The 19,147-nt window shown below is 37.8% G+C and overlaps 1 protein-coding gene and 1 long non-coding RNA gene across 3 annotated transcripts in view; one reads left to right on the plus strand and one right to left on the minus strand.

The window, feature by feature from the left end:
- Positions 1–19,147, minus strand: part of LOC145537978 (uncharacterized) — a 501,457-nt gene that overhangs the window by 125,766 nt on the left and 356,544 nt on the right. The window lies entirely within an intron of this gene.
- Positions 1–19,147, plus strand: part of TMEM26 (transmembrane protein 26) — a 66,269-nt gene that overhangs the window by 37,038 nt on the left and 10,084 nt on the right. For both annotated transcript variants that reach the window (XM_081569058.1, XM_081569057.1), the window contains exon 4: positions 3,760–3,980. In XM_081569058.1, coding sequence (XP_081425184.1) covers positions 3,760–3,980 — 221 coding nt within the window. The remainder of the gene's footprint in view (positions 1–3,759; positions 3,981–19,147) is intronic.

Raw genomic sequence — 19,147 nt, forward strand, 5'->3', positions numbered from 1 at the left:
CCACAGATCTGCAAACCCCAATGTAGAGGCAGAGGTTTATAAGAACAATAAAAAATGTGACTGAGGAAAAAAAAAGCTCAAAAGCTTAATTGGATTTCATAGTGCCAATAAAATTGACAACTACAACAGAGGGGGGAAAAAGGAAGAAAAAAGAAAAAAAATTTAAAAGAATCTACAGAACAAGTCAAAAAATAAGAATAATAAGTGTTTTTCTTGAGACACCTCTGTCAGAGTCCTTTCCCTCGCTGGGAGACACAGTCCACCTTCCCTCCCTAGAATGCCATCCAGCACTGTGCTTGATGATCTCTGGACCTACTGTATGGGGGCAGCTCAGATTATACTCTGGTCCTACTCTTGTGTGTTCTTCCCTCCAGTGTCCACAGCTATCAGAACTAGTGCGTTTTCTTTTGTGGGAGCTCTCAATGACCTTTTATACATTCCATAGGCACACAGTCTGCCTAGTTGATCGTGTGGATTTAATCTGCAACTTGTACAGCTGGTGGGAAGGTTTGGGGTCTTCTTCCTTAGCCACACTGCCCCTGGGTTTCAATTGTGGTTTTATTTCCACCTCTACATGTGGGTCGTCCACTGGGGTTTGCTCCTGAGTCTGCCCTGGAGGACTCGGGTTTGCCCTTTTGAGGGCCAGGTGTGGAGGTGGTACAGCTGCTTGGGTTGCAGGGGTTCTGGCAGCACCAGGTACTCAGGAGAGTTGGTGGCTAGGGCAGCAGGAAGTATAGTGCTCTAGAGGGTTATGGCAACAAGTATTGGCCAATAGGCTCCAGTATTTTTGCCTGGAGAACCCTCCCGCCCCCCAACACAGAAGCCTGGCAGGCCACAGTCTACAGGGTTGCAAAGAGTCAGACACTACTGAAGCGAACCTGTGTGCATAAACAAAAGACTTTTTTTGCCTGTGGAAGCTCTGCCCCAGTGCGATCTGAGCATGAAGGTGGCGCCACTGCTTGTCTTGTGGGGATCCTGGCAGCGCCAAGTGTGCAGGAACACGGACTGCCTCCGCCACAGGAGTTATGGCCCTATCAGAGTCTTTTTTCGATCCTCTTGTAGCTGGCAATCAGAAGGACTGCTTGGCTAGTCTTTCTCTGTAGCTCCGCCCGTTGAGGTACTTAGAGGGCTCCCTTGCCTGGGGTCCTTCTCTGTTGTTTGGTGCATCAGGCACATAGAGGGGGGCCCCCTGGCTGGAGTCCTACTCTGTAGACTGGCGCATCAGTCACTTAAAGGAGCACCCTGGATGGGGTCCTAGTCTGTAGTTCAGTGCATTAGGCTTTTGAATGGGCCAGCCTCTCTGTTGTTCAGCTGCAGATGCTGGCTTGTGGGGAGAGAGAGGCTATGGTGATGGCTCCACCGATATGCGTGACTCAATAGCATTGCCTTGCTTACATGGCTGCTTGGGTTTCCTCTACCGGCATTTCCCACCACGATCTCCTACCTCACATCCTCTCACTCCGTCTCTCTCAGTCAACAGCAGTCCTTGCCCTGGGATTGCTCCACAATTTCTCAACTCCAGCTCCCAGCTGCTGCGCATTTAAATACTCCAGCGTTCCTGTCTGGAGTATTTATGGCTGCAGTAAGGACTGTCTGATTCTCTTTCCATTTAGGTTGCCACAGATCAGCTGTTTCACTCTCAGCCTCAAATGTTTCTCCTCTGACTCAGATGATTGCCCCAATGTGGGGATTGGATGACCCCTGCTTCAGTTCCCCCACCCGCTGAGGGCAGGTCCAGTCCTATTAACACTCCTGTTTCTCCCCCTGGTTCCTTCATCCTACTGAGTTTTGCGTGGTTCTATATATTCTTTTCCACTGGTCAGGTACTCCTGTCTGCTCTCAGCTGGTGTTCTGCATACACTTCTGTGTCTGAAGGTGTATTCCTGATGTAGCCATGGAGAGAGATGTACTCCATGTCCACTTATTCCTCCGCTTTCTTGTTCTCCTCTGCCTTTTATATTTTTAGTTCAGTTCAGTTCAGTCGCTTAGTCATGTCCGACTCTTTGCGACCCCATGAATCGCAGCACGCCAGGCCTCCCTGTCCACAATAGGGAAGGTTTTCAGCCAAAATAGAATTGCTTCTTTGTTCTTCCCATGTTTGATATTTGGCACACTAACTATGGCCTATGAGCAACTCAAGACCAAGGCCCCTTTCACTGAACCATGTTTTCAATAGTAAGATAGGCTATTGATTCTATTGAGCTCAACAGACCTAGCTTTGGGTTCAAATTCAAGCTTCAATCACAGCTTACCCATGTCACTTTTAACAAATCAATCTCACTGTCTCAGTTTATCATCTGGTAATTGAAAACATTAATATTTACCCTGCTAGCATACATTTCTATATCCTACGTGGCTCAGTGGTAAAGAGGAGTGCCAAGCAGGAGACACAGGTTCAATCCCTGAGTCGGGAAGATCCCCTGGAGAAGGAAATGGCAACCCACTCCAATATTCTTGCCTAGCAAATTCCATGGACAGAGGAACCTGGTGATCTACATTCCATGGGGTTGTGAAAGAGTCAGACATGATTTAGCAATTAAACAGCAACTATTGCAACACGCATCCTGTAAGAATTAAATAAGATGTTTGGAAAGACTTGTGAGTGTTTCCCTGGTGGCTCAGTGGTAAAGAGTCCTCCTGCCAATGCAGGAGCCATGGGTTTGATCTCTGGGTGGGGAAGATGCCCTGGAGGAAAAAATGGCAACCCACTCCAGTATTCTTGCCTGGAAAATCCCATGGATCAAGGAGCCTGGCGGACTACAGCCCATGGGGTCGTAAGGATGTCAGACATGACTTAGTGACTAAACAACAGCAATGGGAAGAGTCATAGAAGACATATAATGAAGTGTGCAAATGAAAGATTATTGATCTTCTTGCATGGCTTCAATCAGGTTAGCATACTGACGTATTTTTCTCTCCCATCACCTTTACGTTTGACCTCAACATGTGATCAAGAGGGGTACATAAATTTGTGTATAAGTCAGTTGGAATCACTGTCCATCCACTGGAGATCTACACCCCTGTAGTCTTTAGAAGATCATAACCTATAAGGCCAATAAAATATTGAATACTGGACGTTAAGTGGGCAAGAGATAGTATTTGGAATACATGAATGGGATGGAAATTTTCTCCAGAGTCCAAGAATAAGGGCAGAAGAAATTTGGTTGCTTGCTTATCGATTTTTTAATAATATATTAAATGTTCAGAATAAAAATAACCTTATAATTATTCTCTTTCTTTTAGGTAATAAACATTATTATTGTCTCCTTTGATATAGTGTTTTAAAGGAATAAAAATCAAAGGAGGAGATCTGTCCCATTCTGAAAATATTACCAGATTAGTAAGTTCAAATTTGAAATCTTTAAAAGAAAAACATAGGAATTTAAAAATTTTAATATGGAATTTAAAAAATGTTACTATATGTTATACTTATTACAGAGACTGGTGAAATAATATGAGAAATTGTGAAAAGTTGCAAAATTAGCATTTAAAATATCATAAGTACAACCTCACTAGTAAGTAAAACATTTAAATTACTTTCAGTTATAAGGCTGCCCCATTTTAAAGAGACATTAGCCTTTTTTCTTTTTTAAAATATTGTTCAGCTAAAAAGTTTTACTTTCTTTAGTAAATGAAGAATTATTTTCTGGAAATGCTCTTCCACAAAAGCTGACTGTTCATTGAAAACCATGGTGAAAAAGTCCTCTCTAAGGTTCTAGTTCATAATCCCTCTGTCTGTATAACATTTCTGTTAAACAGGCCAAAGTTTTTGTAAATAACTTATCTACAGTATGTGAGAAAGTCTGGACTTTGGGACTCCATCAGACATTCCTTCTAATGCTAATAATTGGAAGATGGCTTCTCCCCATTGGAAGTGGGATCACTCGGGATCAACTCTCTCAACTTCTCCTTATGTTTGTGGGGACAGCTGCTGACATATTGGAATTCACAAGTGAGACGCTGGAAGAAGAAAATGTGAGGTAAGTAGGCCCTACAATGAAAAGACCTTCTTTTCAAGGTCAGGCCCACACATCTGCCTTTTTGTTCTATTATTTATATTTTGCATTAATTAAGCTTTTTCAGCATATCATACGTCCATTGGTAGAATCATAGAATTTGTTACTGTTCAGGTATATATTAGGTACCAGTACCCCAACGCGCGCGCGCACGCGCGCACACACACACACACACACACACACACACACACACACACACACACACACACACACACACACACACACACACACACACACACACACACACACACACATATACATGTATACACATACCTGGGTTTCCTATATGGCTCTAGTGGTAAACAACCCACCTACCAATGCAGGAGACATAACAGATGCCCATTCAATCCTTTGGTGGGGAAGATCCCCTGGAGAAGGACACAGCAATCCACTCCAGTCTTCTTGCCTGGAGAATCCCATGGACAGAGGGGCATGGCAGGCTATAGTCCTTTGGGTTGTAAAGAGTTGCACATGACTGAAGGGACCCAGCATGCACACACGCATGTACATATATATATATATATATATATACACATATATGTGTGTGTGTGTGTGTGTGTGCTATGTATATATAGAGAAGTTGTATATGAATATGTAAAGAAAGTTGTGTGTATGTGTTAGTCACTCAGTTTTGTCTGACTGAATATGTAAAGGATGTTGCTGCTACAGAAAAAGGGCAGATAATATTTTCCATGGGTAAGAACAGAGAAGCTCTGCCTGTTTGCATGACCACAGGTTAGGTGAAGCCATGGTTACCTGAAAACCGTCCCTGGCTCCTCTTTCACATTCTCAAGTGTCCAGGAATGCAGCCAATCTTAAGTGTTTCTTGCAGAGCAGAGCTACTATTCCAGGAAAGTACCTAGAGGAGGCATGGAGGACTCTCTCCCCTAGCTGACTGAGGAATTTATATTCCCTGGTGTGAATAGAGAATGGAGCAGATTAGGTTTTATTTTCCTAAATCTTATTTTTAATCAGTTTTGTTCGAAGTGCCCAAAGGCTATCTGGTGTAGATGCCTATAAATTAAAACTTATTGAGTTGGTACTTTTATTTTTGCCACAAGCAAATAAACCCAGAATCCATGATCACATCTGTTTATGGAACTACTTTCTTACCTTTAGGGATTTAAGTCTCAGTGCCTGAATGTACTTTCAGCTCAGGTTGTTATGCACTATGCTATAAAAATAAATTGCAATGAGGCTCGCTTTTAATGCTACCATTTACTTTATGCTATGTTTCTCAAATAACGAAACATAAAGCTGAGCAAAATACACTAACCTACGGAGTAAACTTAATATCCCAATTACAGTACAAAGTGTATCATTATCATAGGTTACCTTTATACGATCCTGTTACATTTATACTGTTTTCTCATATCTTAAGTAGACATAGAATTTTAAAAAGAATCTAGTCTAAGTTGATCCATCGTCCTCAAAATCCTGATTTTATTTTTTAAAGAATATTTACTTAATTTGCTGTGCAGGGTGTTACTTGCAGCATGCAAACTCTTAGTTGCAGCATACGGGATCTAGTTCCCTGACTAGTGACTGAACCAGGCCCCCTGCATTATGAGCGAGGAGTCTTAGCCACTGGACCATCAGAGAAGTCCACAAAATGTTGATTTTAGCTTTGTAGCTTTAATACCTTACATGTGGCCAGTGCTTTACATTGTGTAACATAATTTCAGACACATCAGAATATTTATAATACAGTGAGGTTATAAGAAAAACATTAAAAAGTCATGACCAAGCACATAAAAAACAATAAATAACTGCAGGCACCACACAACTGACTATACCTATGGGGCTTCCCAGGTGGCACAGTGGTAAAGAATCCACCTGCCAATGCAGCAGATGCAAGAGACACGGGTTCAATCTCTGGGTTAGGAAGATCCCCTGAGGGGGGAAGTGGCAACCCACTCCAGTATTCCTGCCTGGAAAATCTCATGGACAGAGGAACCTGGAGGGCTACAGTCCATGAGGTTGCAAACGGTCAAACACGACGGAGAGCACACACACACACACAGAGCTACACCTATATAGAAATAAACAAATAAATGCCAAATATCTAGTGAGATACAAGGGATATGAGGTAGAAGCGGCGGGGGGGGCAGGCGGGGAGGGCGGTGTTCAGGCAGGAATACGTTTTGAGGGACTCATCTGATCTTTCTCACATCTTTATGGTTTTATGGCTATCTTAACGCTCAATTTTTTAGGCCCATCCATAAGCCACAAGTGACAGCAAGAGGCATTTTATAGATCAGTTTGCCAATAGATGTTGAATATTAAATAAGTTAATGATTAAAATGTCAATCGTCCAAGGCAATTAAAAAAACACTCTGAAAGTCATGAGAGATCATTCATTCAGCAACTCTTGACTGATTATGTAGTGTGGGCCAAAAGTGTGCTACTGGAGATTGGGGAGCTAATAGAGAGCAAGTGATGGACCAAAGGATACACAATCCTATCCTCACCCAGGTAATTTCAATTCAGCATTTTCTTCTCCCACCTGCACATTCATCTGAGTGTTTTATAAATCTTTTTACTCATTCTAAACTTACACCAGTCCTGAGAATAGAACTGAATTAACTCTGCTCAGGTTATTGTTTTTCAATTTCTTTTTGGGTTTCATGATCTCAAATGAAATAATTTTATTTTTAATGTAATTGCATTGTGTCCGAGACCTTCTGTGGTTTCCACTGCACTCCTGCATATCTCCATCACAACCCAAAGCCTCCAAAATCAAGGCCCAGAAAGAACTGAGGGTTTTTATTCCCACCTAAGGCCCACCTCCCAAGTTCTGACTTCATCTCAGGTCCCATACTGTAAGAATAAACACTGCAGATTTCCATGTTTTCAAAGGAAAGACTTAAACTCTCTCACTGCAGCATAGCTTTCCCCTTTGGCCTCAAAAAGACAATCATAAAGCATTAATTTAACATACATGTAAAGGATGTTTCCATGTAATATAGAAAAGAGGGTTTCTTCATTATAATCTACTTAGCATCACTTACTATTACAGCATTTTCTTTTCTTTTTTATTTTATTCTGTAATTTGAGCTGACAGGTTTAGGAGAAAACCTGCAACGATGTCTACATCACAATGATGTCTACCTCTCTTTCCTGCATCCTAGGTAATACCTCAAATCCAGTTTGTTTTTTTTTAACCTAAATCAGTTTCCTTCCACATACCTACACAAAGTTCATCTTTCTGATTCTTATGAATTTGCATGGACTCATGAGATATTAAATGTTTTTCATAACAACTTCACTTTATACAACACAAAATCCATCTATTGTAATTCTATGGTTCAGTAATATTTTGAAATTTATAAATTTGTGTAACCATCACCAGAATCCATATTCCTTGTGTCTGTTTGCAGTCAATTCTCACTCCCACTGTCAACTCTAGGCAACCACTGATATGCTTTATATCACTATAGGAATTCCTTTTCTAGAAATTTCATGTAAATGGGATCATAAAGTGTATGGTCTTTGTGTATGGCTTTTTCACATAGCATAATGTTTCAGTGGTTCATTCCCATTGTTGCATGTATGGGTTGTCAGGCTCTGTTTTAATAGCTGACTAGTATCCTATGCATATACCACATTTTATTTATCCATTCTGTAGTCAGTTTTCTTGCTATTGAAAATGATATTGCTATGAAAATTCAGTTACAAGCCTTTGTATCCATCTGTTTTCATTCCTCTTGTATAGATACCTAGAAGTAGAATGACTCAGTTTTATGTTAAGTACATGTTTAACTTTTTAAGAAACTGCCAAACTGTTTTGCAAAATGGCTATTTGTTGTTGTTGTTGTTGTTTAGTTGCTAAGTCGTGTCCAACTCTTTGCGATCCCATGGAACTAGCCCACCAGGCTCTTCTGTCCATGGGATTTCCCAGGCAAGAAAACTGGAATGGGTTGCCATTTCCTTCTCCAGGGGATCTTCCCAATCCCAGGGATCAAACTCGCATCTCCTGCATTGGCAGATGGATTCTTTTCCACTGAGCCACCAGGAACACACCCCAAAGTGGCTATACCTATGTAAAAACATTCCCACCAGCAAGGTGTAAGAGTTCCATTTTCTCAACATCTTCACCAACACATTTTTTTTCAGTGTTTATGATTATAACCATTCTAGTGGGCTCATAGTAGTATTGTATTGTATTTTTAATTTGCATTTTCTTAATGATTAATGAAGTGGAGTATCTTTCATGTGCTGATTAGCATTTCATATATCTTCCTTGGTGAAGTATCTGTTCAAATTTTTGCCCATGTTTCACTGGATTAAATTTTTATTGTTGTCTATATATTCTGGTTACAAGTCTGTTATTAGATACATAAATGTAAATATTTTCCCAGTATATAATTTTTTATTTTTTAATGCTGTCATTTGAAGAACATTTTTTTTAATTTTGATAAAATCCTATTTATCATTTTTTTTCTTCTACGTAGGGCTTTGGGAATCATAGATTCTAAGAAATATTTTCCTCACCAAAAATTAGAACTATTTTTCTCTAATATTTTGACTTAATTTTTGTGTATCATGAGGTAAGATTCTAAGTTCATATTTTGTCTTGTTTCATTTTGTGTTTTGGCATTGTCCCAGCTCTAATTTTTGTCCCAGCTGGGACCAACTGTCTCAGCACCATTTGTTGAAAACATTATCCCTTCCCTATGAAAATGACTTGGCACTCTTTGTCAAAAATCAATTGACCACATATGTAAGGAGTTTTCCAGGACTTTCTATTGTATGTCTATCTGCTCTGTGTGTCTGTCCTTATGCCAGTACCACATTACTGTGATTACTGACATTTTATGATCAGTTTTGAAACTGGATACTCTTAAGTTCTCTAACATTATTCTTTCAAAAAATTGTTCTGATTTTTCTAGATGCTTTGCAATTTCATATAAGTTTTATTATTAGCTTGTCAAATTAAAAAAAAAAAAATCCTGCTGGAGTTTTAATAAGGATTGTGTTAAATATAAGCTTCAGGCTTCCCTGGTAGCTCTAACAGGAAAGAATCTGCCTGCAGTACAGGAGACCCAGGTTCAATCCCTGGATTCGGAAGATCCCCTGGAGAACAGGATGACTACCTACTCCAGTATTCTTGCCTGGAGAATTCCATGAACAGAGGAGCCTGGTAAGCTACAGTCTAAGGCATCACAGAGTTGGACATGACAGAGCAACTAACATCATGACTACTATCAGTTTATGAAGAAGTGGCATCTTTATAATATTAAGTCTTCCAACCCATGAATGTTAACTATGTCATCATTTATTCAGATTTTCCTTGATTTCTCTTAGCAATGTTTCATAATTTTCAAAATATAGGTCTTACACCACTTTTCCTAAATTTATTCCTAAGTATTTTTTCTTTTTTGATAGAATTGTTTTCTTAATTTTTTAATATCATTTTCATGTTTTTATTACCACTGCATAGAAATACAGTTGACTTCTGTGTAGTAATCTTGTACCCATCAATCATGCTTATTAGTCTTGTAGACTCCTTAGGGCTTTTTACATATAGGAGAATATCATTTGAAAGCAAAGATAGTTTTGATTCTTACTAATCTATATGCCTTTTATTTCTTTTTCTTGGCTTATTGCTCCAGCTAAAATTTCTCATACAGCGTTGAACAGAAGTATGAGTGGGGACTTCCCTGGTGGTCCAGTTAAGACTCCATGCTTCCACTGCAGGGGTGCAGGTTTGACCCCTGGTTGGGGAACTAAGATTCCACATGCCATGAGGCATGGCCAAAATAAGTAAATAAATATGAGTGAACTTTTACATCTCAAAGGATAAGCATTTTGTCTTTCACTTAAGGATGTTGCTAGCTGTAGGTTTTGCACAGATATTTTTATTAGACGCCCTTGATCAGTTAGAGGAAATCCTTAACTAGGTTACTGATCGTTCTTTATTTCTTCCATTCTCTCTCTCTTTCTTTTTCTTTTTCTCTCCTTTCTTTCTATGGACATTTAATTTTGTCAAATATTTTCCTGTTTTTCTTATGATCGTTATGTGGTGGCTGTTCTTTATTCTATTAATACAGTGTATTGCATTAACTAATTTTCAGATGGTGAATCAACCTTGGCTTCCTAGGATAAATATCACTTGGTTATGGTGTATAATCCTTTCTGTATGGTGTTGAATTTGATCTGCTAACATTTTGTTAATCATTTTACATCTATATTCATAAAACACACTGTCTTTTAGTAATATTTTCAAATGGCATTTTTCCTGGCTTTGGTATCAGGGTAATATTCCCTCAATGAATACCTCAAGAATCATTCCTTCTTTATTTTCTGAAAGATTCTGTATAAGACTGGTGTTATTTCCTCTTTAAATATTTTATCGAATTCACTTAAGCAGCTGTCTAAGCCTATGTTTTTCTTTGTGGGAAGATATTTATTACCAATTCAATATCATTAGTTCTTATAAGTCTACTCTGTTATTCTGTTTCCTCTTGGGTCAGGTTTTATTATATTTTACATTTTAGGAATTCTTCCATTTTATCTAAGTTTACTTTTCATATGAAGCTGAACATACTGTTATTCCTTTATACTTGTGTCAATCCCTGTAGAGTCACTTATTATGGTCCTGCCCTTTTCGTTCTGAGTTGGTCATTTGTGTCTTCTCTATTTTTTCTTAGACTTCTCAGTTTTGTCAGTCTTTTAAAATAACTAATTTTTGGTTTCACTGATTTTTTTCTGTTGTTATTCTGTTTTCTATTTCATTAGTTTGTGTTCTGATGTTTAATTTTTCCTTCCTTCTGCTTGCTTTGGATTTAATTTGCACTTCTCTTCTAGTTTCTTAAGATGGAAGCTTATTGATTTGAACTCTTTCCTCTTTTCTAGTAAGGTATTCAAAGTTATAAATTTCCCTCTAAGCACTGGTTTATCTGCATCTCATAAGCTTTGATATGTTATCTTTTTTTGTTTAATACAGTTCAAATTATTTTCCAATTTCTCCTGTGAGTTCTCCTTTGACCTCTGAATTGTTTAGAAGCAAAGCTATTTGATTTCCACATGAGGACTGCCCAAATTTCTTCCTGCTCTTTTTTATCTTAATTCTGCTGTAGCCTGAGAATTACAAAAGTAACTCTTTTAAGATAGTGAGACTTATCTTGTGGCCTAACATACGGCCTATCCTGGAGAATATTCCATTGTGCTTGAAAAGAACATGTCGCTTGCTTGAGTGTTTTATAAATTTAAATCATGTCAAATTGGCTGATACAGTTCTTGAGCTCTTCTATATCCTTACTGATTTTCTGCCTAGTTGTTCTATCAATTATTGAGTGAGGCATTGAAATCTTCAACTCTATTTATTGAATTGTCTGTCTCTTTTTTCAGTATTGTCAGTTTTTGCTTCATGTATTTTGAGCTCCTGTTTAAAGATGTGCAATTTTTAAAAGTTCTTCCTGATGTAGTAATTCTTTTTCATAATGACATGTGACTCCTTCTCTAGTAATATTTCTTATCTGAAAGGCTATTTTGTCTCTCATGAATCTAGGCACTCTATTTTATGACTATTGACATGGGATTTTTTTTCCAAACTCTATATGTTTACATCTAAACTGTGTTCTTTATATACCACATATACTTGGATCTTGCATTTTTCTCTCAGTTAGACAATCTTTGTCCTTTAATTGGAGTGTATATTAATTTCCCAGGGATGCCATAAAAAAATACCACAAACTCAGTGGCTTAATCTAACAGAAACTTGTATTCTGGCCTCTGTCTTCACATGGCATTCTTTCCAATGTGTCTATCTGTGTCTCCAATTTTTCCTCTTTTTTCTAGGGAAACCAGTCATTGGATTAGGACCCATGCTAATCTATTATGATCTCATCTTATTTTGATTACATCTGCAAAATCCCTACCTCCAAGTAAGATCACATTCTGAAGTCTAGGTAGACACGAATTTGGGGGGACACTTGCTAAGCTTTTACAAGGTGTTTAATCCATTAATATTTAATGTAATTACTGATGTGGTTGAATTTATATCCGCCATTTTGCCATTCATTTTTCTCTACATCTCATTTCCTTTTTGTTCTTATGTTATTTACTGCCTTAAAAATATATTTAGTGAACAGTTTCAGTTCCTCTATTGATTTTTGTATTGATGTAAGTAGGGAAGACAATGTATATATTTAAATCTTAACATTCTAATAGTTCCTTTTCCTCCCCTTCTTTTTTACTATTATTGTTATATATGTCACATCTTCATATGTTATAAACCAAACAGTACAGTTTTATCATTACTGTTATATAGATTAATTTTTAAAGAAATTAAGATATGATTATATATTTATATGTTCACTTATATTTACCCACATATTTGAAGATGTTCTTCATTCCTTCTTGTGGAGTTGAGTCACTTTCAGTGACATTTTCTTTCAACCTGAAAGACTTCCTTTATTGTTTCATATAAGGCAAATTGGTTAGCAACAAATTCTTCTTGTCTTTGGCAGAAATGTATGCGTTTTTTCTTCATGTTTGAAAATAGTTTCACTGTATACAGAATTCTTGGTCAATAGTTTTTACTTTAGCATTTTATATGTATCATTCCACTTTCTGCTGACCTTCATTATTTCTGATGAGATGTTAGCCATTGTTTTGTTGTTACCCTGCACAAATGATCTTTATTTATTTATTTATTTTTTTTGCTGTTTTCAAGAGTTGCTTTTTCTCTTTGACTTTTGAAAGTTTGACCGTGATGTGTCTAGGTTTGGATATCTTTGTCTTTAATCTTACTACAACTCTGTTGATCTCAGTTCAGTTCAGTCACTCAGTCATGTCTGACTCTTTGTGACCCCGTGAACTGCAGCACACCAGGCCTCCCTGTCCATCACCAACTCCCGGAGTTCACACAAACTCATGTCCATTGAGTCGGTGATACCATCCAACCATCTCATCCTCTGCCGTCCCCTTCTCCTCCTGCCCTCAATCCTTCCAGGCATTAGGGTCTTTTCCAGTGAGTCAACTCTTCACATGAGGTGGCCAAAGTATTGGAGTGTCAGCTTCAACATCGTCCTTTCAGTGAACACCCAGGACTGATCTCCTTTAGGATGGATGGGTTGGATCTCCTTGCAGTCCAAGGGACTCTCAAGAGTCTTCTCCAATACCACAGTTCAAAAACATCAATTCTTTGGTGCTCAGATTTCTTTATAGTCCAACTCTCACATCCATGAATGACCACTGGAAAAACCATAGCCTTGACTAGACAGAACTTTGTTGGCAAAGTAATGTCTCTGCTTTTTAATATGCTATCTGCTGCTGCTGCTGCTGCTGCTGCTAAGTCGCTTCAGTCGTGTCCGACTCTGTGCGACCCCATAGACGGCAGCCAACCAGGCTCCGCCGTCCCTGGGATTCTCCAGGCAAGAATACTGGAGTGGGTTGCCATTTCCTTCTCCAGTGCATGAAAGAGAAAAGTGACAGTGAAGTCGCTCAGTCGTGTCCGACTCTTAACGACCCCATGGACTGTAGCCTACCAGGCTCCTCCGTCCATGGGATTTTCCAGGCAAGAGTACTGGAGTGGGGTGCCATTGCCTTCTCCGTAATATGCTATCTAGGTTGGTCATAATTTTCCTTCCAAGGAGTAAGTGTCTTTTAATTTCTTGGCTGCAATCACCATCAGCAGTGATTTTGGAGCCCCAAAAAATAAAGTCAGCCACTGTTTCCACTGTTTCCCCATCTATTTCCCATGAAGTGATGGGACCGGATGCCATGATCTTAGTTTTCTGAATGTTGAGCTTTAAGCCAACTTTTTCACTCTCTTCTTGCACTTTCATCAAGAGGCTCTTTAGTTCTTCCTCACTTTCTGCCATAAGGGTGGTCATCTGCATATCTGAGGTTACTGATATTTCTCCCAGCAATCTTGATTCCAGCTTGTGCTACCTCCAGACCAGCGTTTCTCATGAGGTACTCTGCATATAAGTTAAATAAGCAGGGTGACAATATACAGCCTTGACGTACTCCTTTTCCTATTTGGAACCAGTCTGTTGTTCCATATCCAGTTCTAACTGTTGCTTCCTGACCTGCATACAGGTTTCTCAAGAGGCAGGTCAGGTAGTCTGGTATTCCCATCTCTTTCAGAATTTTCCACAGTTTATTGTGATCTGTTGATCTAGGATATGTAAATTAATATTCTTCCTCAAACAGAGGAATTTTCAGCTATAATTTCTTCACGTTTTCTCCTCTATTGTCTCTTCTTTCTGGGACTTCTATCACAAATAGATATGCTTAATTGCATTCTGTAGGTCTCTGAGACTCTATTCATTTTCTCCTATCTGTTTTACTCTCTAGTCTTTAGACTGGATAGTTTTCACTGATTTATCTTTTGGGTCACTGATTTGTCTACGATCTCCAATACATATGTAGAGTCAAATTGCAGAGTTCACGTAGTAAAATTTTCATTTCAGTTCCCATATCTTCAACTCCAGAATTTCTACTTAATTCTCTTTTTAGTTTATATTTCATAATTCAGTTATTTATTTGTTGAATCATTGTCATATTTTTCTTTAGTTTGTGGAACATAGTTTTCTTTCATTGTTTGAGGATATTTATTATAGTTGCTTTGATGCCTTTATCTGCTAAACCCAACATTTGGACCCCATTAGAGTTAGTTTCTAGTGATTCATTGATTGATTGTTGTTGTTTTCTCCTGAGCTGGGTCACACATTACTGTTTCTTTGAATGTTTCATATTTTTTTGGCTAAAAACTAGACATTTTATATTGTGTTGCAGTATATTATCCTCAGGCTTCCCAATATGCCTCAGGCATCTTCTTGTTTTTGTTGTCTAAATAAACTGCCTGAATTTATTCTGAGGATTCTATCTTCCCTTGGATTACAGTCACTGATATCTCTGCTTGATCTTGTTTTGTTTCTTTTTATTTCTTATTTTTGTCTTTAGCGTGGCTATTAGAGTCACACCTATAACTGCACAGCTTATGATCCATCAATGATTTGAGCAGCAATCAAACACTTGAGCCTTTGAGCCTTTTTGATTTCCATCTTCCACGAACAAATGGATCTTTGTATGAACTAGAAAACACATCAAAGTTTTCATATTTATCTAGTTTCAAATCTTTACTGCCCCTTCTTGGATCATCTCTGCATATGTCTGGCATACATGGAGATGTTACCTAGCCCTTCTCTGGCTCTCTTATTTTTGGAATTTCTCCATTAAATTTCAAGTTAGTCAAGCACTCACCCCAACTGGTATTGCAACCTCAAGTAGCAAAGTTTTGGACTTCCCCATTCATTTCCAACCAAATTTGTTACCTTCACTGACCACACCTTTAACTGTGGGATTTCACACTCCATTCCAAATCACGTCAGTATACTCTGATTACAAGGAGCTTCTGGTTTTCATTTCCAAGCTCTCCCTGTTGTAAAAACCACTACTCTGATTGACCAAGACAGTCTTAACATTTCCCTCATCTTGACTAAACTTTAAAAAGGTTTTTTCCTACATATAGGCCTCTGATTTTCCTTTCCTTAAAGCATTTATTTTAGAAAAGTTGGGGCTGCAAATTCTTCCTCCGTCCCTTTGCGATGCAAGTCTTTCCTCAGCCTCTTTCCAGTTTTATAATATGATCCAGGAATATCTTTCTTAAGGATGTAAGAGCTATCCCTTTGAAATTTGATCATCAAGAAAGATAGCACTTCTGTCTCCTATACTCTTTGGGATGATAGGAACCTAACTTAGATCAGTGCCAATTAGCAAATACAGATGGCCTAATCACATTGACCAACTTCCTCTTTAACGTCCTCTAGTACTTTTCCACTAGTTTACTCCCCTGTTCAAAAACTCTTCTGCCTTTTGTTTCAATGTGGGTGAATTCAGTCTCTCTCCCTTACTGCAATGGCCTTCAGTGAAGTCTTCATTTCTTATTTAATTGCCTGATGCAATTTTTTCTTTACATACAAAACTGGAGGGATAAGGGAATATCCCATGGGCAAGAATGTCTTAGATGCTCACTCTTCTTAACTAAAGTTCTACCAGCTTTTCATGAATAAATGTCACTCAATTTATTAATTGCCTTTGGTTTATTTCCAGAGATCTGAAGTGGTTGTTTTTGATAATTTTTCCATTGTTATGTGTGTTTGCTGGGGATAGGGTTTGCTGACCCTTTCATTCTGCTACAGCCACCCTCCCAACATTTTAACAAGTCTAAATTTCCATATAGTTGTCAGCACCAGTTAAGTGGTTATTTACACCTTTGGAGATCACTCTGTGCAGTCTTTTTGTGAACATAGATCATTTATTGAAAAGAAAAAACACATTTGGTAAAATGTTCCTGTAGCCTTATTGCAACTTCACTGTGAATATTTGACCAAACAAAGGAGAGCTTTTCTATGTTTATACTGTGTGTTCTTTTAATTTAGCTCTTTTTTCTTGGTGAAACATTTCTCCCAGGTTAGATTAATACTTCATTTCCTTTCGTTTCTTCCCTCTCTCTCCCCTTAATTTTTCCCCTCCTCTGAAGAGGTTGTTGGATGCTTTTTAAAAAGCTAGAGCAATTCTACCCACTGATTATCTGTTATTTACAGAAGAATTTACACTTGCAAAAAGACATAGTTAAGCAAATTAGCAATGCATGAAAACACACCCTTACACTCGCATAAAAAATGAACTCAAAATGCCATAAAGAGAACTCTAAGACAAGACACAATAAAACTTCTAGAAGAGAACATAGGCAAAATGCTCTGCAACATAAATCATACCAATGTTTTCTTAGGTCAATCTCCCAAGGCAATAGAAATAAAGACAAAAATAAACAAATGGAAGCTGAGCAAGCTTACAAGCTTTTTTATAGCAAAGGAAGCCATAAACAAAATGAAAGACAACCTATGGAATGGGAGAAAATATCAGCAAACAATGTGACCAATAGGGTTTAATTTCCAAAGTATACAACAGCTCACACAACTCAACAACATTAAAAAAATAATAATAACAAAATAAAAAAATGAGCAGAAGACCTAAATAAACATTTCTCTGAAGAAGACATACAGATGGCCAATAGGCTCATGAAAAGATGCCCAGCATCACTAATTATTGGAGAATGCAAACCAAAACTACAATGAAGAATCATCTCTCAGTGGTCAGAATGGCCATCATTAAAAAGTCTAAAATAACAAATGCTGGAGAGGGTGTAGAGAAAAGGGAACCCTCCTACACTATGGTGGGAATGTAAATTGGTGCAGCCACTATGGAAAACAGTATGAAGGATCCTCAGAAAATTGAAAATAGGATTGCCCTATGATCCAGCAACCTGGAGGAAGGCATGGCAACTCACTCCAGTATTCTTGCCTAGAGAATCTCCATGGACAGAGGAGCCTTGTGGGCTACAGTCCATGGGATCACAAAGAATCAGACATGACTGAGTGACTAAGCACAGCACAGCACAGCATGACCCAGCAGTCTTGCTCCTGGGCATATATCCAGACAAAACTATAATTCAAAAAGATACAGTGCACTCCTATGTTCACAGCAGCATTATTTACAATAGCCAAGACAGGGAAATGACCTAATATACTGAGAGTTGAATGAATAAAAAAGATGTGGTATATGTATACAATGGATATTACTCAGTCATTAAAGATGAATGAAATAATGCCATTTTCAGCAACATGTATGCAACTAGAGATTATCATACTAAATGAAGTAAGTCAGAAAAAGACCTATCATATGACACCACTTATATGTGGAATCTAAAGTATGACACAAATGAACCTACCTACAAAGCAGAAACAGACTCATGAACATAGAGAACAAACATCGTTGCCAAGAAGTGGGGTGGAGAAGTGATGGAAGTTGGAGTTTGGGGTTAGTAGATGCAAACTATTACATATAGAATGGAGAGACAACCGGTCCTACTGTATAGCATGGGGAACTATATTCAATGTCCTGGGATAAACAATATGGAAAGACATATAAAAAAGAACATATATATATATATACACACACACACACGTGTGTGTGTGTGTGTGTATAACTGAGTCATTTTGCTGCCCAGCAGAAATTAACACAACGTTGTAAATCAATAAACTTAAAAATTAAGAAAACTAGCAGTGCATGACTTTGTTTTTACTTTTCACTCAATAATTTTGGTGCACTGATCTACCAAATTTAAGTCTTTTATCCTCCTAAGTTTTCCAAGTAGAGAAGTGATACTCACATCTATAATTATACTTCAAAAGATCTTTTGTCCCTCTATGAATAGAGTCCATTGTCTGCTTACGTGCTTCTCAGCTGACATTTATGAAGATAGATTACACATGAGAAAATGGGGCAAGACAAGTGGGGGAGACAATTACACAATAGAGACAATGTTGGATAAATTCATTCCAAAATTCCTTCCTAAATTTGGAGTGTTGCCATTTAAGCTTAGTGATTTAATTATATTCCAGCATTTAATCTTCCTGAGTAAATTTTACTGCCTGAATTCATAATGCAAATTTGCTCCAAAGATTTTCTGATCACTTTTTCAAAATTTATGTTTGATAACGTTACTAATACGTCTGTCAATACCCACATTCTCCCATATTGCATGTGCTCAGAGAATACTTGCAAAAGATATATATTCAGTATCATGGAGTTAGAATCTTATTTAGGGTCAAAGTCAGTTTATTATTTATCCCTACTTTGTATAATAATGAAGTTAAAAAACAAAGTGTTTAAGAAGTATGTTCCCATAATAAAAATATTATTACTACTACTAATAGTAGTGGTGGATAATATTTATCTCTTGAGTGTTCCAAGCACTGCTTGAAGGATTTTAGTTGTGATAAGTTATTTAGTCTTTACAATAACACCATTAGGTAGAGACTATCAATATCAGGATTTTATAAGCTTAACAGTGGCAGTCAAGAGAAGTTGTGACTGTCTCAAGGTTACCTAGTTTATATATATATATATATATAACTTGTAGCACTCAACTATGCTCAGTCTGTATTATGTGCTGTTCTAAGAGCTTTTTTTATATGTTTAACATATTTAAACAACATGTAATACAACTACCAAATAAAATCCAGTAGCTATTATTATTGTCATTGAAAGTGGGTGAACTAAAGCAGGAGAAGATCCCTTGGAGAAGGAAATGGCAACCCACTCCAGTATTC

This window comes from Giraffa tippelskirchi, chromosome 2 (genome assembly GCF_054371585.1).
Source record: "Giraffa tippelskirchi isolate mGirTip1 chromosome 2, T2T-mGirTip1v1.2.pri, whole genome shotgun sequence".
Lineage (NCBI taxonomy): Eukaryota > Metazoa > Chordata > Mammalia > Artiodactyla > Giraffidae > Giraffa > Giraffa tippelskirchi.